Genomic DNA, 25,412 nt, shown 5'->3' with positions numbered 1-25,412 from the left:
CTTCTTGAGAATCCTCGATGCGTACAACATCTAGGGAAAAACAGGCCCGGGCAGCTGGTGGCCGCCAGTCCTCGAAAAAAGACTCCCGTGCATCCCTGGTTGTGTGACAATCTGACGGGCTCGTCTCGACAGCATCCGGCTGACTTACAACACAACCGGAACCTCTTTCCAAAAAGATCGCTCTCTCACCCTGCTCCGAACGAAGACGTTTTCGCTGTAAAGAAACACGTTCCCCTTGCCTAGAGTGGATCTTACTGTCTACTGGTGTTTCAGCAATTCCACTGCAGGATGAAGTAGCCGCGAGGGACAGTGACGCAAACTCCGTTGGTTCACCTTCCACACGTTGAATGTGGACTGCTGTGGAGCTTTCTGATGCGGTGTTGTATCTCCCCAGACTGTAGCACGATTCTCTCAAGACACGCGGAGTTGACCCAGCTTTCGAATCGAGCTCCTCAGCAACGGCAACATGTCTGGGTCTGCCCTCGGAAGTACCTGAAATTGATACTACCGGACTCTCTCCACCCTCCGTCTTGCTTCTGATTAGCCTGTCAGTATCTTCCGACACGTCTTCATCTTTCTCTGGAGCCTGCTCCCTGCTTGGCGTTTCACTCGCGCCGCCACCGACTGTTGACTGACCCCCTCTTTCCTCTCTTTTCATGAGGTGGGCGTGCCTATCTGGCTCCGTGACGCTATTAGCTGCGGGTTTCTCCATATATGTACTTGGTTTTACCCCTTGGCCACCGGTGCCTACGGGGGAGAAAAACTGAGTAATCCTCGGGGTGTTGTCCATTGAGCTACGGTCGTTCTCGACAAACCCGGATACCGCCATACCGATCTTGGAACAAGGTGGTAGTCCATGTCCACCAAGATCCTGAGAAAGTCGCGCCAAGGATTGAAAAGTTGCCGCTTTAATCTGCCCCAGTGTAGGGGCAGCTGTCCCAGCAGCTGCTCCTGTGCACAAGGGACTCGACCGCGAGTACTGTTGGCAGTGTGGAGGACCTGTCTGAAAGTATACCGCTGCGCGGGAGGAACACAGCGCAGCACGGAAAAGAACGCACGAAGCGACTTGAATACCATAATCACGTACGGAGCTGATGCGTGCGCGGCTAGGAAGTCGCACTGTCTAGATGCGCGGCTACCTGACAACTGAGTACATCTATATGTACCAACAAATCTCTGACCACATGTGAGACTTAGGAAAAGAACACAACCGGATACCTGCAAGCATGCTATTCCAGAACGCAGAAAATGTCGTACAGGCACACGGAGACGCCACCACGAAAAGGAGAAGCAAGGCGAGTGCTGCTTGACTTCTTCAGCGTTGCTGTCCGCCATAAAACTCCAACAGCCACAGCTGTAGATGCCCTAGCAGTGTACCCCCTACTACAGGTGCGCATGAGGCACACGTGAAGCGTACACATGTATATGCCCACGTTCAACGCACAGCAGGTTCGCAGTCTCCCGCGGTTACCAGGCAACCAGTTTATCTAACTCCAAAAGAAACGAAACCTCTCTCAGCCACAGCACGAAAGGTTACATTCGTTTCTCGCGAAAAGACGTCGAGAGAAGAGGCACCTCTTTTCTTCCCTACTTAGTGTCTTCGGAGCGCGATGGCACGACAGATACTCCTGCTCAGTTCTCCGATGCAGTTCCAAACAAAGCCCGGAGAGCCACCGGCCGAAGATACCCCAACCCTGACCAGACTTGATCTCTGACAGCTCGTCGGGAAACGCTGGCCCTTTCGAAAAAGACTTGAACGCCAGCATCGACTTGACTTTCACGTTTTCCTTCAGAGCACCGCCTCCGTCAACATTTCCTCTGAAAAAGAGGAGGAACTAAAACACAAGCATTATCATTTTTTCAAGTCTCCTCAACTGCCGGACATGTGCAAGAAGGGACTTGAACTTCCACCACATCAGCGTCACTACATTGTCTGTTTCGGACGTACTGTCTGCAGAGAGCCGTCATCTTTCTCTGTGTCAAGGTTGACAAAAAAGCAGTGAAGGGCTGCTTGAGAAACCCACTTGCCTTCAGCAGAGCAGAAGACGACTCAGGGGTAGAGTCTGCACACGACGTAACTCACTTTGAGACCGCGTAGCAAGGCACGTAGCGTCGCAATCGCAGCGCGCCTCCGCGGAGTCCAAGGGTTGAGAAGTGCAAGACCGCAGGAGCCCGGTGCGCCCCACACTCCAACGAAAAGTGCACTTCGAAGTAAACTGTATGTGTGAGATCACTGAATTAGGAGAAACTGCACATGTGATTGAAATGCTCGTCAGGCTGCCTTGATGGCTACTGAGAAGGGTCGAAGGAACTCCGCGTGAGAAATCATTCAACTGTCCCTCGCGTCCACACACAAGGGCGTCACCCCATTCGAAGCCAAACCCACGTACCCGGAGAACAAGCTAAGGAACACCGGAACCTCACTATGAGAGTACTGGGGCAAATACTTGAGCGCCCTTCGAACTTCACAGGTGAACAAGTCACTTTTGCAAAAACAGCGTTGATTACCACGAGTCTCCTGAGGCTTGAGAATCTTGGAGAGAAAAGCCATCTCTTCTCTCCCGTGGCTGAGGACATTGAGAGGGAAGATACAGCCGCGCACACTTACCGTAGCATACTGTAGACATAAGCAGCTTCTTCCCTTCCCAGCCTGGATCTGAAAGTCTCAATAGGAACCTGCAGCAAGTCCTTCACTAGAGGTTTGTCTGGGAAAGCCTCAGTCACTCTCTGGCCTCTTTTTCCTCTCATTCCCTTGAGAGACCGAAAGTCCAGAGGTGCTAGCAGAGCTTCTGTTCGACACGATGGGACAATCACCTGCTTATCCGGCTTGAACTGGGCCGATGCCGTCTTTGCCAGAAACTACAAAAACAGCGGGACCATAGTCTTTGGTCGCTCGCGCGTTACAAACGCATCTACGGCCACAGCCAACTGTACGTACGGAGACGGGTACGAGCGCTTTACCGTGCCCGGTGGGTACAGCCCTGCACATCGTTCGCTACTTAAGGTTCAGTTGTTGCTGGACGATGTCTCATGATCGAGTGGAGCCCAAAGGCGTCTTCGCAATCATTCCGATGGTGAGAAACTGAATCAGAATAGCAGGTGGGGAAAACGATCAATACAAAGCAAAGCCGACCAAGCTGACCCATAGCAAAAACACAGTGGGACTAGAGAACGCGAAGTGCCATGAAACTTGGGAAGTAGTGAGCGAAATACATGCGATGAAAGAAGAACGGAGGAGGCGGTCCAGGTACCCCAGCGTGTTTTTACTTTCATTGCCTGGACGATCTGTGGTGCGCTGAAGACTCTCTGAGCACGGGAACTCCCTAGAACCCTAGACTCTAGTCCGCGTTGCGTTTATTCCGTATACGTGCTCGATGTGATTCAACACGCTAAGCAAGACAAAGCTCATGCTCCGAAAAGAGATACTTCGCAATCACCGAGGGAGAGGTTATTTCAATCACATGCTGACCTTGTTTCTCGCGACAGCGCCACTCATAGTGAACCGCGCGCGCTCCACAACCAGACGACGAACTCGGTAAAGCAGGACCGCGCCGACTAACAACCAGACCGCTTCAAGGTACGAGTCTAGTATATCTCCACTATCCTCTGACAGGGAACTCTTCTCTTCTCCCGGGCACTTGCCGTCAGTGGAGGCACCTGCTACTTCCTTCGCACTACAACTAGTGCGTCGTTCCCTTCCTTTTCCCCCACTCTCCTTCGCGCTCACTGCATCGCCCCCGTTTACAAATTGAGGGGCCGCTTCTTCGATACTGCGTCGCTTTCCGAAAGATTTCTCCAGCTCCGCTGAATCGAGAAGCTCGAGAAGCGTACTGCAGTGAAGAGGAGGACCTGCATATCCAGCTTGAAAACGACACTCTCTGGGCCAGTATCCCCCTCCCTTCTGCGCTAAGGACTGTTTCGAGGGGGAATGGGGAGGCACGTCCTCCGCCAGTGTCGTTTCCAACTCACGCCCCATGTCTGCCACATTTTTAACAAACTCGTGCTTCTGTTCGAGTGAGAAAACTCGCACTCCCCCTGCAGCTTGAAGACTCGACGCTGACTCTGTACGACAGGGACCCGGACAGACCGGAGCACGGCCCCGAATAGTGGCTGTATCAAGCTCTCTGTCTTGCCGTGGCGGATCCAACACACCCGCAATGCTCGCGTACAGCGCGTCATCAAGAAGCTCGGGAACAAGCTTTCCCAACTGTTCTCTCAACTTCTTCGACACTTCCTTCCTTCCAAGTCTCTTCATCCACTCCACCAGCAAACGGCGCTGGTCAACAAGAGATGGTAAGTCAGTACGAGGCTCCATCAGTGTCCCCCGACGAGGCGAGAGGACGCAATTACTCACTGCCTTGGCTTTAACCCCCTCCGCCTTGCCTGCCACTTGATGTGCCGCTTCACTGGCTGAGAAATCTTGATGTCTCATCTGGAATCGAGCACTTGAGATAGCAGTCGCGTAGGCTTTCTCCGCTGAACGGGCGCTGTCACAGGTAGAAGACGATGAATGAAGACAAGAGACACGGGAACTGGAAAATGGATCTGGTGTGGCTGCCAGCTCCTGAAAGAACGACGTGAGAATCTCTGCAGTCTGGGGAGTTAAGTCCAGATACACCTCATCCACCGACGCTCTCTCCACTCCCGATGGGCATGCCTCGACCAAGATTGACAGAATCTGAGAATGAAAAGGGTGCCCGGAAAATCATGACAGGAACATCTGACGGACAGAGAAAACAACGCCACAATCTGAACTATGTCAAACACGGACAGTATGAAAACTCCTTGAAATGCAACGTCGAATGTGCGCACCGAGAAGACGAAATAAGAGTGACTGTTATGAATGCTCGCAAGTGCAACAGCCTCTCTTCATGTGCAGGTACCTACAGTTGCTCGCTCGTCGAGACAGAGAGAGGTGTTGATCACACGAAACTACATCTATGACTTCGCATCAAGCTTACTTCGTTGGACACTAGGCGATATCGAGCCAAACTAACTTTGCCTGTTTCCCGAAGTCTGGATACCTGCAGATACACAGAAACTCCTTGTCTAGCACAACTCCAGAAACCAGTCAGACGCGGCCTCGCAAACGACTGGAGAAGATGAAAGGAAACTTCCTTCTGCCGTCAGAAATCAAGGACGCACCCAACTACAAAAATTCTCTTGCGTCCCTCATATTACAGTCTCGAGCAGGCAACACAGTCGGTTACGCGGTGCCCATCTACACAGGAGATTGTCAACCATTTGAGGGATACACATACATACGTGATACGTTTAACAGTCGCGCATGCGAATCCGGAAGCTCCTCTAATGCAGGCCAACAAAAGACGTAAGAAACGGCGCTTAACAGGGCAAATGCCTGTCAATGACGGATGTTGTCGCCGCGAAGTGTTCAAGGCACGTCTCACTGGCAAGTACTGCTAATTCTCATTGATATGTTACTGCATCTTGTCCTGAAAAAGCGTAAATCAGCTCACGTTATCGATACCACAACATGTGTAGAGATGTACTCATAACTACATCCAGCCGAAAAAAACAGAAGATTTTCCGTAGTAATGTAGCTGGTAGCCCACCGTCAGTCCGCGTACGCCACACGCAAATCCACGGTACCTCCATATCTGCTACTGCACTGGAACGGTGACATCACAAGTGCACGCGTGTGCAGGGTACGTTTGCAGACCTGTACACGACGACACCGTCATCACCCACACCCTCTCCATCGAGTAAAGAGTTGGACAGCTTCTGGCATAGTGGCCTCCCACATGGCAAGGACCCACGAAAGCACATGGGGCAGTGACAGAAGCACGTAAACTCGCATGGACCACGCACATGAATCCAGCACAGTAAAGCTCACATCCACGGGCACAAACTTCCTTGGACATCCCCTGACCACTTTCCGAGTGGTTGCCTGTTGTACCCTCACTTCCCCCTTCGGAAATGAAGAAGAAAAGTTCTCCTCAGCAAGACAGCCGCCCTGGTACGGATCCGCGGCTGTACTGCTATTTGAAGCCGGCGGGGGCGGGCCAGCCGGTCTCCTACATATTTGTCCGGGCAGTTCTTGTTGAGTTTGTTCCGAGAGGACAACTCCCTTTTCGCCCTCATTAACCTGCAGAACGTCGACGTGAACTGCATGCAACTGAGGCCACTTCTTCAAAAGAGGGGCACACTTGTCTCCTCGTCGAATTCCCAACCGCCTTGCAGCGTAATTCACTGCGACCACGGATTCCCACTACGGTCACCCACACAGGAAAAAGACAAACAGACGTCAGTTCCTTCGGTCAAATGCCTGCGGCAGAAACCTGCATTACACAACGTCTGTGAAGGGCTACTAGGGCAGCTGTGATTGTGTGGAAACCAGGAAAAGAACGAAAGAAAGTCAACCAACCCAAGACTCATGACTTCTTTTGCCATCACTATGGCTGTGGCCATGCAACACAAATGAAGAAGCCGAACTGGCCGACAAAATTTGCAGTTTGCGTGTGGGTAGATAGCGACAGACTGACGACTTTTGTACCGTCTTGACACATGCAGCACCCCTGGGGGTGAAGACCCGGTCGGCCTAGCCTCATAGCCCCTTGCCCTAGAACCATTGTTGACGTTGATTCCTCCCATGTACACGTGCTCCTGGTGCATACAAACACGCTCTGAGATATACTGAGAAAGAAGCCCCGTGCTTATGCTGGTGTGTGGCGCCAGCGTACCAGGACGGCCCGCGCTCCAGGCAGGAAAGAATTGTCCCCTTAGGCATCTCTGAGCTGTTGAAGCAATAAACTGAAATGTAACTGTCCGCTCGGACAGAACACGGATTTCTGGGATGCTCGGGCAGCAATGCGCAACAGGGGGGCCTGTTGGGTGTGGTGGGACTCACTTGCTGTACAACAAGAGGCTCGTCTCTGGGAATTCCCAATCGTCGGTGCTCCACTTGGCAATAAAAGCAGTCCTGACGAGCAGGGACATAGTCTCAACGTGCTTCCAGATCCCGACACCAGCCTAACAAGCAGCAGGGCGACATCATTTTCCTGCGTGTGCAGCTTCTGTTTCCGACAAGTATTCAGTAATCCCACAAACCCACAGAAGTGTTGATATATAGCTGCCCTGTAGACGGTCACCTACACGTATCTGTACGCATGCACAGAGGCGCAAGCCTGAAGGTACGAGAGACCCCACGAAGTTGGTTGCCACCTGGCGGGGCGTGAAAAGGGGAGCCCGTTGACGACGCCCACTCGCGGACGCGCACAAACAGCAGAATACCTGGCTGTTACCAGGGTTGTGATTACTATTACGCTGCAGCGCCGAACGCCGAGGAGACCAAGAAGGGACCGCCCACGGACTCACCACGTCAAGGTGAGCAATGACGGGGAGTGCGGCTCCTCTCTTGTAGACACAAGGGGCGCTCCGTGCCATAGCGCTCAAGGGTGAATATCAAGAGCGTCTGAAGAGGTACGCATTTATCAAGAGCATCAATCCCAGGCCTGAGGCTCAGCAGTCTTTCAGAAAAAGCATAAGGCTGAACCAAGTGTAGTGCATCTACTACGCGAAGAAAAGCCAAGCTCCGGAAAGAAAGGGAGCCAAAGCGGCACATAGCAGTTGGGAGAGAACCGAGCAGCCTATTCGAGAAACTCGACCAACGCCAGGGAAATAGTGGAGATGTAGGGAGCGCTCACGACCATCGCTCATGACCCTGTCGATACCACTGTTCGCGGATGTGATGTGAAGAAAAGCGGCGACGACATACAGGACTACACTGCGGCAACCCTGCAGAACCCCAGCGAAGAGGGAGTTCCCACGAAGATGGCCTCAGATATGGGTGAAAGAGACTGCAGGGCTTTCTGAAGGTGCCTCCACCGAAGAGCGTCGAGCGACAAGAGTTGGCGGAGCCCGTGGTAGGAGAAAAATGATATACCTGTAAGGAGGGAAAAGAAGGAGCTAGATGCGAGACAACCAAAGCCGTATGACCCAGAGGGATAATTAAAAAAAAAAACGGAGTGGCAGGAAACGAAAAAGGCAGAACCACCATTCTACCTCCCGCACTGCGGCGTGTTCGCACGAGCCGATATGAATGACGATGAGAAACACCGAGACAGCCGGAACCAGCTTAACGAGCAGACCGCAGCCACGGGACTATGGCCTCCCCGAAACAGGCAAAAGTGGCTAACAGGCTCCAAGCATCCTTCCACGGGGGGGGGAGAAAAACTAAGCCGAAGAGGACGAACAAGACGCACTTTCCATCTAAGGTGTGACCCGACACGACGATGTTTCCGACCTCTCCATGATGAACAATGCCGCGCCGGGCAGCTGATTGGGCGGATTCTTTGTGAAGATAGGTCGCGTCCCAGGATTTACATTGAGCCCCCCGGCTCACCGTTGTCTCGCGGCGGTGTCAAGGTAAGATACCTCGGAAGATGTGTCCTGGACTCACGTGTCGATATGTAGGCAAAAGAGACGCAGCATATTGTTGCAGCCCGGGAAGGGGTAGCCTCTGCTATGTTTCTTTAGCTGAACACCGGGAGAGATACTTTAAAGGCAGGAGAGCACCTCAGAATGGAGTTTTTTTTAAGACTCTGCATACGTGAAGCTGTCCCACTTTGTTCCGATCGAGGTGAGATACATGCACTGCGCATGTATCGTACCGCACGTCTTTTGCACGTGTAGGGCTTTCTTTTTCCTTTCTATATGAAGAACAGCCGGAATGCACCACGGTCGTGCCGTACTCGTGCGTTCAGAGACTGTCCGTCTCCGTGATGCGCGCTCGTTTTGTAGAAGGGCAGAAGCGCTGCTCTCTGCTTTCCAGATACATCGTCGCGCTGCGCCACGCGACCGGCGCAGTCGACCTCTCCCACGTAGAAATTCTCTTTCTCACATTGGCCTACGTGGTCATGGGTAGTTTATCGAGGAGCGTCGTGTGTTGTAAGGACATAGGGTGACCGGAATGAAGCTGACCGCACGCGGTTACACAGCAGGTCAATCTCCTAATTCCTTTGTGTGTCCAAGCTCGAATCAGCTCTCGTAGTCCGTTTTGTCTTCCGTAGTCCGGGGGTTTGCTGGACAGTGGGGATGTAGAGAGGCGCAAAGAGTCCCAGCTCCTCACTTTTTTCCCGGTTTCCCGTGCTTCTCGGAGCTTGGATGTATGAAAGATGATGGTGCGAGAGTCGGAGATTCATGTTGAGAATTTTCTTGCCTCTCTTCGTCTGAAGGGTTTTTTTCTGAGCTCCCAGTGGATCCTTGGCCTGGACAATTCTCTCAACTCTCTGGCTGTGTGCGCCTCTCCGTCACCTGTTGGCTCTCTTGAAAGCCGCGCACCCGTTTCGGCATTGACGTACGAGGAACAAATATGCGAAGCATTCCTTCTTTCGGACTTGGCTGTAAGTGCAACGCCTTCGTTACCTCCTGGCTTGTGCTCACTGGGCCGGGGAAAGCTTGAAGGCGCGCATATTCTCCAAGTTGTAGAGGTTGTCAATTTGAATGAACCACGACGGCATCGGAACAAATTTGCCGGGAAAAACAGGTTTCTGAAGCTCGTCTTGACAGATGGTCATCAGAGTATTTGTGCTGTCGAATATCGGCCAGTTCCTTGTTTCAGTGAGCACACGCTCGCCAACAGGGCTAAATTTTTGATTTTCAATGGACCCGAAGTTCGGAGAGGAATTGTATTTCTGCAGGAAGGAAATGTTCGTCTTCTTTGGGGGGGTAACGACGGCGAAGTGGACATACAACAAAATAAGAACGCTGTCCATGGCCATGTACAAGTAAGTCCCATGTATACGTATTCCTCGGTGTGTACACTAAACAATCTGTTCAAACGCCATATCTCTTGTCCGGTAACTTTCCTGCGAAGTGTTTTCTTACGACGAAGCAGGACGACTTCTACCGTCATGTATCAACTCAAAGGAGCAGTGTTCTGCAGAGAGTACGACAGGCGGATCTCTAGGCGTTTATACTTTTCAGGCGCGCCTTAGTAAATCAAAGATCACAGGAGAGACTTTCCGTTTCACACACACTTTTGCCTTTTCTGTGGTCGGCGCGGAGAGAGGCTTTTCTTTAGACACCGTAACACAGAAGATACCACACGATGAGTGAAATGAGGACGACCTCTAGGCAAGGCTGTTTTTCCTCGACACATTTTTGGACGTAATAGGCCGGACTCTCCATCTTTAAGCTGCCGATAGTCGCGCCACCGCTGTGGTGTGTCCGATCGCCAAAGGCTTCTGTTATCGAGCTTTCAATGTGTAGTCAGAGTATATCCTGCTTGGCAGTCTTCGTATGCTCGTATATCCAGCTCGCGGTCTTATCCGTTTTTTGCTATAGCGTCAGATGCGACAGAAATGAAGAGTTTTGGGGTAGCTTCTGTGAGCTCTCTGCCGCTTCTCCTCGCTTACAGTGATACCCAAGGGACACTCCTCGAGGCGAATAGTTACGGTAGGCATTCAAAGGCGCTTTTCGCGCGGTCAAACATTGCGACTCTCCAAAGACTCACCAGGTTCCAGGAAGGAGAAATTTCACAACGGCGTAGCTGCGTTGATGTGGAGATTTGCCCGTGTTTTCTTCTGCATAGAGGACTAAATACTGATGGGAAAATCTCGGCGGGGAAGAAGACAGCTTCCTAATATGCCTTGGAATGCTGGACTCCCGTCGGTGCGGGAGTGGTGAAGCAGGAAACTTTTTTCTTTCGCAGCGGAAGTGAAGAAAGACTTCGACACACAGACATTGAAAAGCGGGACTCGTTTCACAGGCATGAAAATAAACGCGACGCTTCTTTGGAGACAATGCATTTCCGCGTATCCGTCCTCGTCGGCGTGCCTTTTCTTTTCTCAGATTTGTACATCTCCAATCTCGTCTTCGACCGCACCCACAAAGATATGTTCTCTTGCTTCTGCCTCCCCGGGCTTCACTCCGAGTTGTGCTATCACTCCTGTCGCGGCGCCGACATCTAGCAGGACAACTCATCCAGCCTCGCCTTCTTCGCCTGCTCATAATCACCGTTCTTCTTCGTCCATTGCGCGCGTGACCGAAAACAAGTTGACAGATGACGAGAGAAAAACTGAGGCATCTCGTCGTGGATTACTTCCCGTTGCTCATGTGCCACGTCCTGGCTCAGTCTGTGCTGGTACAAAGATCTCCGAACCGTCTGCGGAGCAGCGACAAGTCGGAACACACAGCAACGGTGTGTCTTCAACCCGGTATCAGGGTCTTTTCGGTCCAGCATCAGAAGGAAAAGACCCTCACGAAAGACCGCATCAGAATGGGGAGACTGACTGGCTCCTCAGCACAGGGGCTCCCCTCGGTGGCTTCCTCCAAACTTCTGGTGCAAGGAGACAAGGGTGCCCTGTCCGAAACAAACAGGACAGGCGGCGAAGAGTCGACAAGACAGGTGATTCCCATCGAGAGAGTAACCTGCCCGCAGAAGGTGCGAGAACTCTAGCCTGCGAAGAAGATGTGGTCGAACTAGGTGAGCTCACTGAGCGTGATCTGAGAGATATCGAGGATCTCGCGTTAGCTAGTCAGGCCCTACCCTACGGTGTATGCATAGAGAAAAGTGGAAGAAGTGGCTTGGACTTTCGTGAGGCTCGCCATCCGCAAGCATTGCACTCTAAAGTAAGCCCGGACCCGCCACCTTCCTTTCTCCTTGCCGACAATGCGATAGACGACGGCGACCAGCGGGTCCGGGAAACGACGAGCCGTGCGTTACACGAGGGACTGGGTGCACAAATGAGAAGTGTGCAAGATTCCGAAACGAAACAGGGCTGGCTCCGTGGTAGCCCACCAAGCCCAAGGAAGTCTCCTGAGTCGAATGGCCACGTCAGTACAGTGGAAGACAAAGACACGTCAGCGGTGCTTTGCGTGAAGGAGGTGTCCAGCGACTCAAACTGCTTTTTTGTCAATGAAACGAAAACGAGCTCGGACACAAATCGTGTGTCGGACGCTGGCATGCCAAATGCGCGGTCAAGGCGGCTAATCACACACATAAAGGTGGACCGCGTTCCAGACGAGGTCCGGTGTTCTGCCGTCTGTGGTTCGTCGATAGATACAGCGCCGTCGATAAAACAGTTGTCGTCAGCCGCTCAAGTGCTATCGTCAACAAAGAGTGAAGTACGTTCCTCGACAAATTGCGGTGTGCTTGTACACGCTGTCGACGATGACATTTTGGAGCATAAGACGAATGGCCGCACTCAGCCAGCCTCACATGTTCCTAGCTGTTCATCACTCTCGGCGAAGCAGCTTCAAACGAAAGCAGAGAGAAACGGTCTTCAGAAAGTACGCGAGAAACACTGGGCTGTCTCTTCGAAGAAGTGCGCGACACGTCGCGCGTCCCTCGAAAGCAGACCAACAGCGAAGACTCAAAGCATCTTCTCCGCCGATAATCTTGTCTCCGAGGATATAGGAGTAATCTCTTCTCTTTGATTTTGTTTCCTTTCTTTTCGGATTTCTCGGCTCACCATGCAGTGTCATCAACTTCCTCGTCAAGGTCTTTACGCCCTTCGGCTCCTCCCTCTGCTTCGTGCAGGGCCCGTCCTCCCGACCGAGGTTGGAGGCAGTCTGGTCTTTCTGCGGTGGCGGATGTATTCGGTGCTGGTGAGGACCGATCAAAAGAAAAGAGAAAAGGAAGCAAGGCGGACAGTTTTGATGGTCTCTTTGTTTCACAGGAAAGTGAGCTGAACGGGTGCACGGTTTAAGGTGGTGATCAACTTTTCTTCATAGCGGTGAAGATGATGCGGGTGAACTATGAAAGGGAACAAGCGAGGGCATTCGGTTTCGCGGAAGTAGAGGTCAGGGGGACAATGTTAGCGAAGATCAGGAGCAGGCGCCCTTGCCACACAAGCGCAGTATGCCCCCAGCGCAGACAAAGCAACTTCGTAGAAATACCCTCAAGGACATTTCCATTCGGCATCAGTGTTCACCCAGGCAGCTGATGCCATCAGCTACAGCATCTTGCGCGGAGCCCAGCCTCCCTCTGTGGTTAGAAGCAGCTGCGACTCCCAGGATTCCAGCACACTGAGGACTTTCCTGCGATTGTTAACAATTGGGAAGCCTGAGGTGATTTCTACCGCAGGACCTTAAGATCGCTGGAAAGAAATGTCCTCGGCGAACAGTCTATATTGAAATGTAGGCCGTTCGCGAGAACCTTCTTCAGGCCCTGTTCGAGTGATGCAAGCCTTTTCTCCAGTGCGCTGCTGCTGTTCACTCCCGCAGCAGTCCTGCGGTTGTACAAAGCTTCCAAGGGCAAGAAGACAAGCACTCCTGCTTACTCGTTCGGCGCGCCCAGAGGAGGTGTGCGTTGGTACCCTCACTACATGCTCATGTAGTGGTACCCTCACTACATGCTCATGTAGTGGTACCCTCACTACATGAGCTTACGACGATGTGTCGGCAATAGGCTGAGGTGGAGGGTTCAGTCAACCGCAAAACGTGGTTTGCCAGACGCGCCGTACACTGGCAGGACGCTGTGGGGAACGGGCTACTTCGGTGAAGCCGAGTATTGCGTCGCCCGAAGTCAACGGTGCTGCAACGCAGTGAGTGTGTAACAAGTGAGATACAGGGGCTACTGGTTATGGAATGCTAGCCAGTGAGGAGTTACACGGCGGCAGGCTTTCGCGCTTCACGCTGTATACCAAGGCGGTGTTTGCCGCCAAAAGTCGGACTATCTTTGTCAGGTAACTCTGGTTGTTGGTGAAGTGAATCCACGTATAGACGCTACGCTCCGAGTGTCTCAGATTGAAAAAGAAGATAAGAAGAAAACCACCGACCATACTTCACGGGCCGTGGGATCCCGTAGTCGACAAAAGGCATCCCTTTCGGGGAACCCGGCGTTCACAAGGGCGCTTGAGAACGGAACAGTGTGTCACTGGAAACTGTAGTCAGTCCCACAGGAACACAGGGCAGGCTCCTGGAGAAGCTACATAATCTGGCACTGACTGTAATGTCCGGATGCGTTTCCGCGCAGTCGCCTTGTGAGGCGTGACAGCCTACTTACCGGGGGAGTGAGTTGCGGCCTTTGTTGTTAGTACGGTGTTCACATCAGAGTCGCGTAGTGAATGCCGAGTTGTGTACGACCCTTCTGAGCTGGTCCCCCTGATTGGTATGCTGACCGAAGGTCGCGCGGCCGCGGGGGAACTATGGAACTCCTGGGATCTCGTGGCAGCTGTTCTGCGGGGTAGCAGCGTTACCCTCAACGGATTAAGGTTGTGCCGTAAACTTTGTACATCAGTAAGGGTTATCATTCTGGTTCAACCTAAACCCTTTACTCACAATCACCTTGCAGTAGTTCGACCACTCGTGTTCCTGCAAATAACTCTGGTTCACAATTCCAACAAACTACACTCTTAGCTTGATAGATGGCATGTACACCGCCCTGCTGATGCCTTTGAGCAGTGTAGCGCACTGCTGGGATAAGGGAAAAGAAAGTGGTATAAGAAGGTCGCAATCCAGGAGGGAAACTACCTGGTGAATACTAGATGTCTGCGCCAAGCAGGACGACAGTATGTACCGTGCGATTCAACTTCAGCAACTGCAGGTGAAAGTGCCTATGTACCGATTTGCAGGGCCCTTTTTCGGCCCGGGTTGTAATCGGCTGCTTTTCCAAGCAGCCGTCATTCCTGCTAGGAGGCCTTGGACCAAATACCCACGTGCGCTTCACGCATGTTGAAGCTCCTCTCTGGATGAAACGCCGCTTACACTAACAACTGACACCAAGTTTCACACACCACGAGGCTGTCTTTCTTCCATCGTACTCGGGCGCGTCGCTTCGGATACAAAGCTGCTTCTTTCTCTGCTTTCGAACCACCCACACTGTTCCTTTTGCTTTCCTTCGCTGTACTTGCAACGTCTCAAGTGCTGCGGCGGGAAAGTAGTCTGGAATATTTACCTACAGCACTGTCTTGGCTTCGTTCCGTGATTCTGTCAACCCACTTCGCCGAGCGATCTCCTTTCCTAATGCGGAGCCATGCGTGGCTGTAGTGCAGGTGCTGCGTCTCACAGGGCCGTGTCAAGTTGGCTTTGCACCGTCTCCACTTCAAGTTTGCCAGCCACAGAATTAACTCTACTTTTGAGTCGACACACGTTACAGGCACGACTCGGCTCCAGGCTCTATGAAAAGAACCTTACAAGCAAAGGTGTGCAGGGGCATTCTCGGACAAAGGTGCCATAGGGTTCTGGCTGAGCCTGTGCCGAAGAGTCAAAACAATTCGCGCACCACTAAAGCGAAAGTAGTTCTTTTTTGCATACATACTAATCAAATGGCTTGAATAACCCGGAGTGCGACAGTTCAGATTTCGGCTGAGAATGGTAAACGCTTGTCGTCAAGCTGTTAAGACTCCAGTTTGGCGACTATCGTTCTTGCCGGTCAGCTGCGGTCAGTTCTGGACTAATCATGCAAAGCCTGCAACCCAACCAGTGTCTTTGCGACTCAAGGGAGACTTCAGCGCAAATCCCACCGCCGCATATTATGAAAGCACCGGACAAAATGGGCCCTACTGTTGAGCTAGTTCTGCTAAAGAACAGAAAAACGTTGTCAAAGACAAAGAAAACCTCGTCTTCGTGGGACAGCAATTCATGAAACCAGTCCCCACAGGGTGAAGTTGGTTCAGTACGACCAGACTCTCAAAAGCAACGCTTGCAAGTCATGAAGCCGTGAAAGAGTTCTTCCTCGTGTTGTGTGACTTGGACCGCGGGAGAGCGCCACCTGCAACTAAACCCCTCTGTCCCCTTCTGACCGTTTGCTCGGAGTGCTGAAAGACACTATGAATGCGAACGCCTCGCTCTTGCCTGTGCTGGCCCCGTTGCTGCTACGATACGGAGCTCCCCGAGATGTGCCAAAACCGCAACCAAACGGACGCTCCGACTCCAGAAGATCTTCACCTGCAAGTGCTGCTAACAATGCAGCAGTTCGGAATGAGGGCAGCCTGGTACCCGCGATGCGCCTTCGCTCAATAGTCTTGAGAGCTACGTCCCGCTCCCTGTGCCGGCAGACTGCGTTCCGTGTCCCCTACGGGTATGGTGTCCCGTTAAAATTCTGGTCCGACCGGCCATCTATGTTACCTGATTGATATTCCTATGACCCTCCTCGACGCGTACGCCCTCAAGTAGACATTCTGATGGACGAGCGGTGAGTTGGCAGTCTGAGCGGAAAGATTACACTTTCCATCAAAAAGCTGCAAGTCGGTTTCACTTGGGCACGCGCAGTCGCGGAAGCTGCCCAAGCTGTCCATCGGGCGCAGATGAGAGCCAACATGCAGTGTCCAGCGTGCAGTGAACATACAGTTGACGTATGGAGGCTGGTCTGTCTCTCAAAACAGACGATGGGGGAGATGACCTCCCACTTCGTCACAGCTCCAGTTACCGTCCAGATCGAAGCCACGACGTGGGCGCTTTAGCCTTCTCTTTGCGTGTTCCTCTACCTCCTTCAGTGGCTTTCTTTCCTCAAGCCCGAGTGAGAAGGCGAGAAGTGTCTAACAAAACAGTTCGGAAAAAAGTCTGAACACACGTCAGCCCGAAGTGCCAATATCTACAAAAGCGCAAGTGAACACACGTGCACATGAGTTATGCAGGCTCGGGAGGAAAACATGCGTACGCAGTGACACACCTTTTTTTGATTGCGTTAAAAAGTTGATCCACCATCGGCCTGTCAGTGACGGCTTCACGGAAAAACGAGCACAGGGGATACCGAACCTCCTCTCCTTTCGCAGCGCGTTACCCAAAGCGCAGTAGACGCCTACGCCCTTTAGCAATAGAGATGGATCGCTGCTGCCGCTCTTGTTCACCTGAAGACATCTCTGTTTGAAGGCGCTGAACGCCAGTCCGGCTGTTTCTGAAGTCGTGGTTACAGTGTCGACAGTTTCCTCACGCGCTACACTTGTCAAGCAGCTGATGTTGCACGGTCGTCCGTCTCTTTGTGCAGGTAGATACCCCCTGCACTTCAAATACGGTGAGGCAGAAGCGAGACATCATCTCAGCTGTCCTCTCAAATCCTCCTCCCGCCCAACCACGAGCAGGTGCTCAATACTTAAGCAAAAGTGTCGATGTATCAGATCACGTCGCTCGCTGTAACCCGTCGCTTCGTCCGAAAACTGGATTGCAGGCGTTTACAACTCCCCCAAATAATCTTTGGAAAAAAGGAGCTCCGGTCCCCGCGACGAGGATGCGGACTCACCTTCACAGGCATGGCACGCTTGCCCGAATCCAGCTCATCCGGTCTGCCGCTTGCAGAGACACTACGAGGTCGAAACCTCTTCCGCTAAACCGTTTACCACTTCCCCGTCGGTCTGACCATCAACCGCATCGCGTAGATTCTAAGCAAAGTCCTCTAGAGTCACATAGAACAGTAGGACCGAGAGACGGTGCTCCGAAAGCGACTATGCAGCAACTGCAGGTCAGAAGAGAAACGCCTGACCTGCCTGCCTTCTGCATCCACGGGCCTCGTCACATGCTGGGTGCGCACGCGTCGGCACCGTGAACTGAATATCGAGGATTCTGATACCAGGACTGCTTCCGAGAACATACCGATCAGCCTCACGTCGACCCCGGTAGCCTCAAGCCTCCGTCAAAATAACACCGGCCACGTATTCGTAGCTGATGCGAAAGAAGAACGACACACCCCTCCCTTCAGCCGAAAGCAGATTCTGAAATACTCTGAGCTTCACGTGGAAGGAAGAAACCACTGCCTGCTCGCATGACATGAGCCTCGCAACGAAGGACAGTGAATCCTCTTCAGCATCAAAGAGGAATCTATTACTGTTAAACCGAGGGACGGCCGAAAAACATGGCGTCTTCTTCATCCTCTTCATCGTCCAAGAAATTGTCTGCTGAGACCGCCTGTTGTGCTGACCCCTGTCTGAATGATGCTACCCTGGAGCAATCGCTTGTCCCTGAAAAGCCAGTGGCCGCAAGTCCTCTGGAATTCGAAGAGCTGTTGCCCGGCACTCTTCCTAGACGACCCGTTAAAACAGCAGTGAAGGTGCCGATGATCACAGCGATTGGGACGCAAACATACCGGCTTTGTATCATGCGGACGGAAGAGTGAAGGTCTTCGAGATCGAACAGGCCGTAGAAAAACCCGAACACGCTGCCAAGCAGTAAAGACCCCACAACTAGAACGCACACCTGCGACGAGTTATGGACGGGAAGCGTAGCTGACGGTGAGCTGACGAAGCATAGGCCACCGTTGCTAGTCCCACCCCAACCTTCCCACCAAGCAATATCGTAGTAGAAGTTGACAATATCAACACCAGCAAACACCAACAGGAAACACAACGTGTTGCCTAGCAGACAGTACATTGGGATTTTCACGATCCAGTTGATGTTTGTAAACCAGGCTCTGTCTACGAAAAGAGCGAACACTGCACTAAGCACAATCATGAAGGCGAAGGCGAACAGAAGCCTCCGAGTCTGGATTTGCGTAGTGTACAGCTTGGCGCCAGATCGATCCCCTCCTGAGTCTACATCATCGTTGTCGCCGCAATCTAGCGCAGGCGGCGGCACTGGCTGGATCGAAAGCGCACGCTGGATTACAACAATACCAATGACACTTAGGAGAATAGCGAAAAACGTCGAGAAAACTGGACTGAATGTCAACTCAAGCAGCAGGTGGGTCACCAGAAACGACGCGAGACCACCGAACACGCCGCCAACTGCAGCGGCTGTGAAGTCTGACGACGACACTGGAGCCAGGATCAGCTTCTTGTCTGTCGCGATCCCCATGGCGAAAAGAAACGCAGAACTCTGGGTTCCACAAGATCCGAAAGTGAGCTACGGATGTGCCGAGCGGCCCGCCGGGCAGTGCGCAAGGCGCTGGACGGCCGCTACCTCAGGCGCTGCCCGACTCCCCGTAAAGGAAAATAGCTGACGCTACTGGGGCTTCTTATAAGGAACCCATGAAGGCGTAGTGCAAAAGGAAGCCATGTAAACAGAAACCTGCGCAGCGAAAAGAATGTCTACGCGAGAAAGGGACCACCACCGACAGTGACTACGCGAGCGTTTCCATAACGGACGGCACGCGGGCAAAAGCCCGTGAGATTTTGTAACGTATTTCTTGCCTGCAGAGCAAACTGTCACTGGAGTAGAACAACACCAACACTGTCACGAGCCCCGGTACCGTCTCTTTCTATGCGACGCGTCCCGCAAAACGAAGCTCCCCCTGACGCGGAACAAGTGTGGCATTTATCGGACGGCGTGCAAGCCAGGGGCTCAGTCGGCTCACGCAAAAAAGCTTAACGATGATGTGAGTATGACAAGGAGTAGCAAACACTTGGGATTATGAACACCTCAGGTATTGTTAACCTGCAGTTCTCGCTTGGGACATGTGCTTCGCTCACACCGCACCACGCTGCGTGTCTCCCATTGCAGCGCGGAGGCACGTACAGCCTCAGCCGCACGGGTCCATGCGTGGCGCTGACGCCTTCGCTTTTCCCTGACGCTGCTCAGCGCCACGGTCAATAATTCTCAAAGAAGCACACAAGGTCCCTGACAGCTGCCGAGTGCAGACGGATGTCACTACGTGACGGGGGGCCCAGTAGCCACTCTTTGGTCGCTTTGACAGTAGCGGAGTGGCTTCACCTTTGTACATGCATGAAGCTAGGGCTGAGCGCACCACGGTACAAGCCCACACAGGGCGCTATTTGGATCTTTGGTACCAACTGAGCGGGAGAAACGCTACTGACCTCGCCTCTGTATCGCAAGCCTGCCTGAACGCTTCCCCTGCGTGGACCATACGGACGTGGCGTGACGACTGACGTTCTCTATCAGTGTTGGTCTCCGGCAAGCTTGTCGGCCTGACCTCATTTTAATCATGACAGAAAACCCTTTAACACCCGCGTCCGAACGCTAGTCGGCATCAGCTGTAACGCCGATGTTGGGCCCCTGCGCGACTGCTGGTTATGATGCCGCATTCCCTGCACGCCACCTGTGTGTGATGTGAGTGCCCACCTGTGTATGCCCGGTGTGAACACCATCCCGTGCTGAGAGCTTCTGATTGCCTGGTTCTGTGCGGGTCCTGAACGAGAGACTGTGCTCTCCGACTTCCGAGGCTTTCGTACCAGCCGCTACGTCAGTCCTGCCGGAGGCGACGCGTACCGAGACATGCTGGCTTGTCCACTACGGCTCCAGAACATGCAAGCAATTTAACGTGACAGTCCGACGCGTCGTCCTCAGAAAGACGAAGCAAACAAAAGCCACAGGAGTTGACCGATCAGATTACCGCCGTTCATGGTCGCACGGGGGAAAGGGGTCGGCTTGCTGCTGCGTAGAATGAATGTGACGTGTGGGTACTAGCATTCTATCGACAACTCAAAGACACTCGCACTAGGATGGGTCCTGGTGAGTTCCCCGAGTGTCCACTTATGTGCTTCGCTGGCCACGAAGCGCCTTCACAGAAAGCCTAAACACCACAGTTTCCTCTTCAAGTCGGTAGCAAAAATCCCTGTCCGCCCACTACCTACGCTACCCGAAGACACGATTTCTTCTGAAAGACAGGCAAAAGAGTTGTTTCCTCATTGGTCTTTCTCCGATGTTCGGCCCTGCCCTAGCGTAGCTCCCGACAGGGCTTGGACCCTACAAAGCGGTGCCTGTCTTAGAAGTCCGAGAGGTCCCCCTACTGCGTTTACGTCAGGGTGTAGCGACCAGCAGCGAACCTGTCCTCGGGAAAGAACGCCGCACAGACAATGCGGTTGCTGTCGAAGCGTCTTCCGTTCAGCATCAGCTGGGCTTTGCGAGCGGCGGTGACGTCTGCGTACCGTAAGAATACCTGCAAGCAGATGAAGCACAAACACGGTTTACATCAAAAATACCGAACAATCGCCGCTCAAAATGAGAACCGGACGCATCCGTTTTGCCTGTTGAGTTCCTATAGACAGTCGCGAATTGAGCAGCTACGGCCAAAAGTGATGTACATGGCTGCTTCACGGGGCCCCCGGACAGACGACAGGGGAAAAAGCTCCGGAAGAACAATGGAGAAGAAAAATCTCCGCCTTTCAGTTGAAAACACGAAAAAGTGCATTTGCTGCCTCCTCTGGTCTGGGATTCCCTGAAACATCTACCTGTCCCATGCCGCTGACGCTGGCCACCCGACGCCCTCTCTCGCTCACTCGAGACTGCCAAACCCAGGGTTTCTTGTTTTCGTACTGCAGACCGTTACAGCATACCTTGCCGACACCCTCGCGGTAGGACAAGTCCTCGTTCGGCTTTGGCACAAGAACCTCTTCAAGTGCCCCGTGCTTTGCTGCCTCCTGCTTTATATCCTCGTACAGAGCCTCGTACTCCTTCGGGTCGATCTGTTAGTGTCCGCAGCAAAGGAAGGTCAGCAATCGAAAGCGACACCGACACGAAATACACTTTTCCTTCAGTATGAAGACCGTGATGTGGCGCTTTGACACGTTGCAACACATCTATCTGCAGGGCTCCATTGACAAGTGCCGTCCGTGGCGATCCGACTAGCAGTACAAGTTGCCGTGAAGGCTCAACGTCAACACAGAGGACATTCTGTGTTCCCAGACTGGTTGAACCCGTCGAAGTCTGCTCAGAAGGAGCGGAGTGGCGTGCATGCAGCCTAAGAGCGGAAGACATCAAAACGCTTCCTACGGCTGTGAGGCCAACGACTGGCGCAAGCTCTCCAGTCACATGTGACCGCGTGAATACAGGCGAGACTGCTGTAGGAAAGGAAAGAAAAAGAGCTGATTCTTCGACACGGCGCCCCTCCAGATGTCGTCAGCGTACGTAACCCGGAAAAAACCCGGCGAATTCTACCACATGCCGTCATTCCTGGCATGTGACAGCAGCGGACGCCGACGTTTCCCTCTTTCTGATGGCCACTACTTTTGCGCTGGAGGCTGTCACATGCACGCTGTTTCATCGCCACGGCACAACTGCCCGGTCGTTTGGTAAGGCGACTGCGGACGGCACATTCTCACTAGTCGCCGAGCCCACATCCTCGTTGCTGTCACCCCCTCACCCCCGGAAGTTGCCACTCACCGGCGGATGATCTGTACTCTGCTCATCCGGTTAAAAACACCCCTTCTTATGCAACAGCGTGCAGGACTACGTATATACACAGCAACCTACCGAGTTACTACCCTCTGTTCTGCATCCAGACACGTTGTGCCAGATACATTTGAGACTACACCCGGCACGAAAAAAAAAACACCTACACTGCGTGGCACGCGAGCGCAGCCGTCCGGGCGCGTGCGTGTAGGTGCTAGCTGCTGAGCGTCGTAAACTGCATCCGACAAGAAAGAACGTAGATTGGTCGAGAAGCCCCGACGCCGCTTCAAACCAGCGAATTACCTTGGGACGATCACCGACACCGAGATCATATATGCACTAGTCTGAGTGTACTCCCTAAGGAAACACTGACGGAGAACGGTCGAGAAGCCCCGACGCCGGTTCAAACCAGCGGATTACCTTGGAGAGAATCACCGACACCGGGATCATATATCACTAGTCTGAGTGCACCCTCTACGGAAACAATGACGGCGAATAAAAGCAAAAGCGAAGATCGTTCTGCCATTGCGGGCTGATTCGGCAGCGATGTTGACGCGGCCATGCCCTTACCAGATCTTCCTGATAGACACAGTTCAAGAGTTGCACGACTTTCGAAGGGCGCTCCCCAATCTTCCGAGCTGCTCTAACCTGCAGTACGGACAAAGGAACGCCACCCACTGCTCAACTGGTACATCTCCAAGGCTCATGAAGTATACGTAACTAGGTAGAGTTGTGTGGTCAGGAGTACTGAAAGGTCCTAGCTCAGCCATCAGACGATGTGACACGGACCTCGAAATACATCGGAAACCGATCAAGAAGTCGAGCCCACAAATGCAGTTAGAGTACGCGATTGCTAACCAATACGACGGCAAAGCAGCACTTTACCAGAGATAGCAACACACAGAGTCACAAAGCAACCCCGGGGCGGAGGGGTGCAACCAAGCACGCGGAGTGACAGTTGAAACTATGCGTGCTGCAAACCTTTTGTCCGCGCTCCCTGCTAACTTACGTGTAAGTCCGAACAGTGCTGTATACAGAATCGGCGGCTGAACTGATGAGCATTCTCTCGTCTTTTTCTCGGTACTTCGGGTACAAACGAAATCCGCTTCGGCGTACAGCGGCTGACCGCACCGGCAACACGGCCCTCTTTGGGTGCTTGTGGTTGGCTTGATATCGGACAAAACAATAGAATTCTCCTGAAGCTACTACGCCACAAAAATCTATTAGTTGAAAGCTAGATGTTTAGAAAAAGCATCTTACAAGGAGTGCTAAATAGAACAATGATTATACTGCAGCGTCCAGAATATGAAACCGCACTATACCGAATACTAAACACACTCATGACCCCTGCACCGCCGCTCCGCAGAGGATCGCACCTGCAGCTACACGGCATCCGGACAGAGCTGCTCTCCGTCTTTGTTCCAAGAAGTACGCCCCAGCAGACGGGCAGAAGAGGAGTTCCGTTAGCCGAGCTCTGATTAGCTAGTCAGCAGGAAGCTACCAGCGCCCCACGATAAAGCTGTCGGGGGCAGCTTCCGCCATTCTGTCAAACGTGCTTGCAACTAAAAACAACCCACGAAGGCATACTGAGGGTCCACGGACGAACTTGAATACTTAGACGTGCGCAGGTACTGCAGACGCTAGGGCACGGAGGTGTCCAAACCTCCCTTCAGCACACCTGCACTGCGACAAGGGGATCTGACAGAAGTGTCTGCGTCACCGAGTTGGGGAGATTCGTCACTGTCATGGTGCGATGCGTATCGCGAGCTAGCGAGCCGGAAAAGTTCGCCCGTTGGACACTGAGGATGTTAGCGCCACAAACGAAGCCGTTCAAAGCCTGACGGTAAAAAGAATGAAACACGTGCATGTGCCAACAAGTTATGTGTGGCGCTGGCGGCGAACGGCAGGGCTTACATATGCGAGTAGAGAAAGTCTCGCACGCCCCGCTGGCCTCTCCTGAGTGCACAGAACATCATGTCCGAATGGCAGAGGCCTTCCCTCTGCGCAGCCGACGACCTCACCTATCGCGCTGTAACGTAGAAACTCTGCACTCCGGCAATTCCTGCCTTACCGTGCGTACAACGCTTGACCGAACAGCTGACTCACGCACATATTCGCGCACTGAAGGGTCTTCGAGGTGAAATCTCTGTTTCTGCCCTCGTCGCATGCATTCACGCCTACGTGTATGCATGCGCCTGTAAGAGACAGGACACCTCACCCGCCTGAAGTCGTGCTTACCAGGATAGCTTGGTCCGTAACCTCGGGATCTTCATATTCAAAAAAGCCGTAGCCCTTGTGCTGTCCTGTCTGCACGTTCTTGATTAAGTTAAGAACCCGCAAAGTGCCGAACTGCTCCAAGAGATCTCTGACCTAAACCAAGCCGGCAACCACAAGAAACGAAGGGACTCCCTAACAGGCGCAAAAAACACGACCGCCTCCGGTCCCGAGGGGGGGTTGGATGAATCTGCTAGGCAGAAAGTCAGACTCCCCTATGCGTGGGCGGGCTGCTACATTGCGAACAGATTAAGGAGACAAACATGGGCCGGAACAAACGACCCGCCGCCTTTTGTTCCCTCTGACAGAATCGCCGAGCAGGGCTGCATAACATCACGTGCTGTGATCCGCTCCCTCTTCTCCTGTGTGTCCCTGTTGGACTCCTCTAGCACACTCGCGGTTCGCAGACACAGATACCAGCGCGACACTCGCACCACATGATAAACCTGTCGGTGTCGTCACTTCATCGAGAGCCCTTGTAGAGGGTGCTGTCACCGCGGGCCGGGCGGATGCGATGGATGAAACACGTCACTCAATCCGTTCAATGCCGGGGGGAGCGTAGGCAGATCACCCTTTTCCAAGAAACAGCAAGTGTTGAACCACATGGCAGAATTATGTCCAGCACGAGCCATTTAGGCGAGACACTCGTCCTAGAACAGCGTACAAACGACTGCAGAAACGAGGAACAGAAGAACGTGAATACACGCATCTCTCGTAGACAGCGACCAAAAGGACCTACCTGCTCTTCGCCCATCTCGGGCGGCAGGTTTTGAATGTAGATCTTGTTATCCGGACCTGTGTCTGATCTCGAGGCTGTCTCCCTCTTCTCCTCCTTTCTACTCCTGCAAGTGGAAACTCAACGTGATAGACAAAGGCTACTGCTTGGCCATACAGAAGGCATTCCCCCTCGGATCCGAAAAGTGACACGTACGGACTACTATCCCCTGCGCTGGAGCGCCTCAGGCTAGCAGCGCCCGCGTCCACCTGCACTTTTGTCTTCGGCTCTCGTTCCAAATCTGCTACTATCACAAACACTAAGGCCTTGTATGGCCCCCCGCGCTCCAACCCGCAAACCGGACTCTTTCGAACCTTGAGAGTAGTCAAAGGTTCGCTGTCTCTCAACGAAATTCGGAGAAAGGCTCGCGGGTCCAAGAAAGCTGCCCCGAAGTTTGTTA

General features: G+C 53.0%; 4 protein-coding genes across 4 annotated transcripts in view; 1 reads left to right on the top strand and 3 right to left on the bottom strand.

Moving 5' to 3' along the window:
- On the bottom strand, positions 1-8,539 carry CSUI_006021 (uncharacterized protein; the record flags this gene model as incomplete). The annotated part of the gene is made up of 8 exons (XM_068066186.1): positions 7,336-8,539; positions 6,869-6,990; positions 5,855-6,229; positions 4,962-5,024; positions 3,470-4,678; positions 2,609-2,859; positions 1,700-1,818; positions 1-1,017 (listed from the first exon to the last, which is right to left on the bottom strand). Coding segments are annotated over exons 5-8 (2,350 nt in total), but the record flags the coding sequence as incomplete, so codon positions are not given.
- Positions 8,540-8,675: 136 nt separating this feature from the next.
- On the top strand, positions 8,676-13,638 carry CSUI_006019 (RecQ-mediated genome instability protein 1). The gene is made up of 2 exons (XM_068066184.1): positions 8,676-9,746; positions 10,813-13,638. The coding sequence occupies exons 1-2, from the start codon at positions 9,135-9,137 to the stop codon at positions 12,397-12,399; spliced, it is 2,199 nt and encodes a 732-aa protein (XP_067921841.1). The 5' UTR covers positions 8,676-9,134; the 3' UTR covers positions 12,400-13,638.
- CSUI_006020 (uncharacterized protein) lies at positions 10,928-12,565 on the bottom strand (the record flags this gene model as incomplete). Its single annotated transcript, XM_068066185.1, has 3 exons — positions 10,928-11,125; positions 11,254-11,323; positions 12,435-12,565. Coding segments are annotated over 3 exons (399 nt in total), but the record flags the coding sequence as incomplete, so codon positions are not given.
- Positions 13,639-15,269: 1,631 nt separating the features above from the next.
- The window catches only part of CSUI_006018 (u2 snrnp auxiliary factor or splicing), a 15,296-nt gene continuing 5,153 nt past the window's right edge, over positions 15,270-25,412 (bottom strand). The window contains exons 6-13 of the mRNA XM_068066183.1: positions 24,977-25,079; positions 24,202-24,333; positions 23,642-23,800; positions 22,534-22,611; positions 21,129-21,257; positions 19,915-20,731; positions 16,577-19,569; positions 15,270-16,442 (exon numbers count right to left, since the gene is read on the bottom strand). Of these exons, the coding sequence (XP_067921840.1) occupies positions 20,588-20,731; positions 21,129-21,257; positions 22,534-22,611; positions 23,642-23,800; positions 24,202-24,333; positions 24,977-25,079 (745 nt within the window). The 3' untranslated portion in view covers positions 15,270-16,442; positions 16,577-19,569; positions 19,915-20,587. The remainder of the gene's footprint in view (positions 16,443-16,576; positions 19,570-19,914; positions 20,732-21,128; positions 21,258-22,533; positions 22,612-23,641; positions 23,801-24,201; positions 24,334-24,976; positions 25,080-25,412) is intronic.

Source organism: Cystoisospora suis (assembly GCF_002600585.1).
Source record: "Cystoisospora suis strain Wien I chromosome Unknown contig_3011, whole genome shotgun sequence".
In the NCBI taxonomy this organism is placed as follows: domain Eukaryota; phylum Apicomplexa; class Conoidasida; order Eucoccidiorida; family Sarcocystidae; genus Cystoisospora; species Cystoisospora suis.
The sequence above is the reverse complement of the archived record's forward strand: the minus strand, read 5'-3'. Positions and strand labels throughout refer to the sequence as shown.

What these genes read in the sequence shown, in the direction of transcription:
- CSUI_006019 (XM_068066184.1), top strand. Translation starts at nt 9,135, where the DNA reads ATGATGGTGCGAGAGTCGGAGATTCATGTTGAGAATTTTCTTGCCTCT. An exon ending in CTGTCCATGGCCATGTACAA is followed by an intron (nt 9,747 to 10,812) that starts GTAAGTCCCATG and finishes TTCTTTTCTCAG; the next exon opens with ATTTGTACATCTCCAATCTC.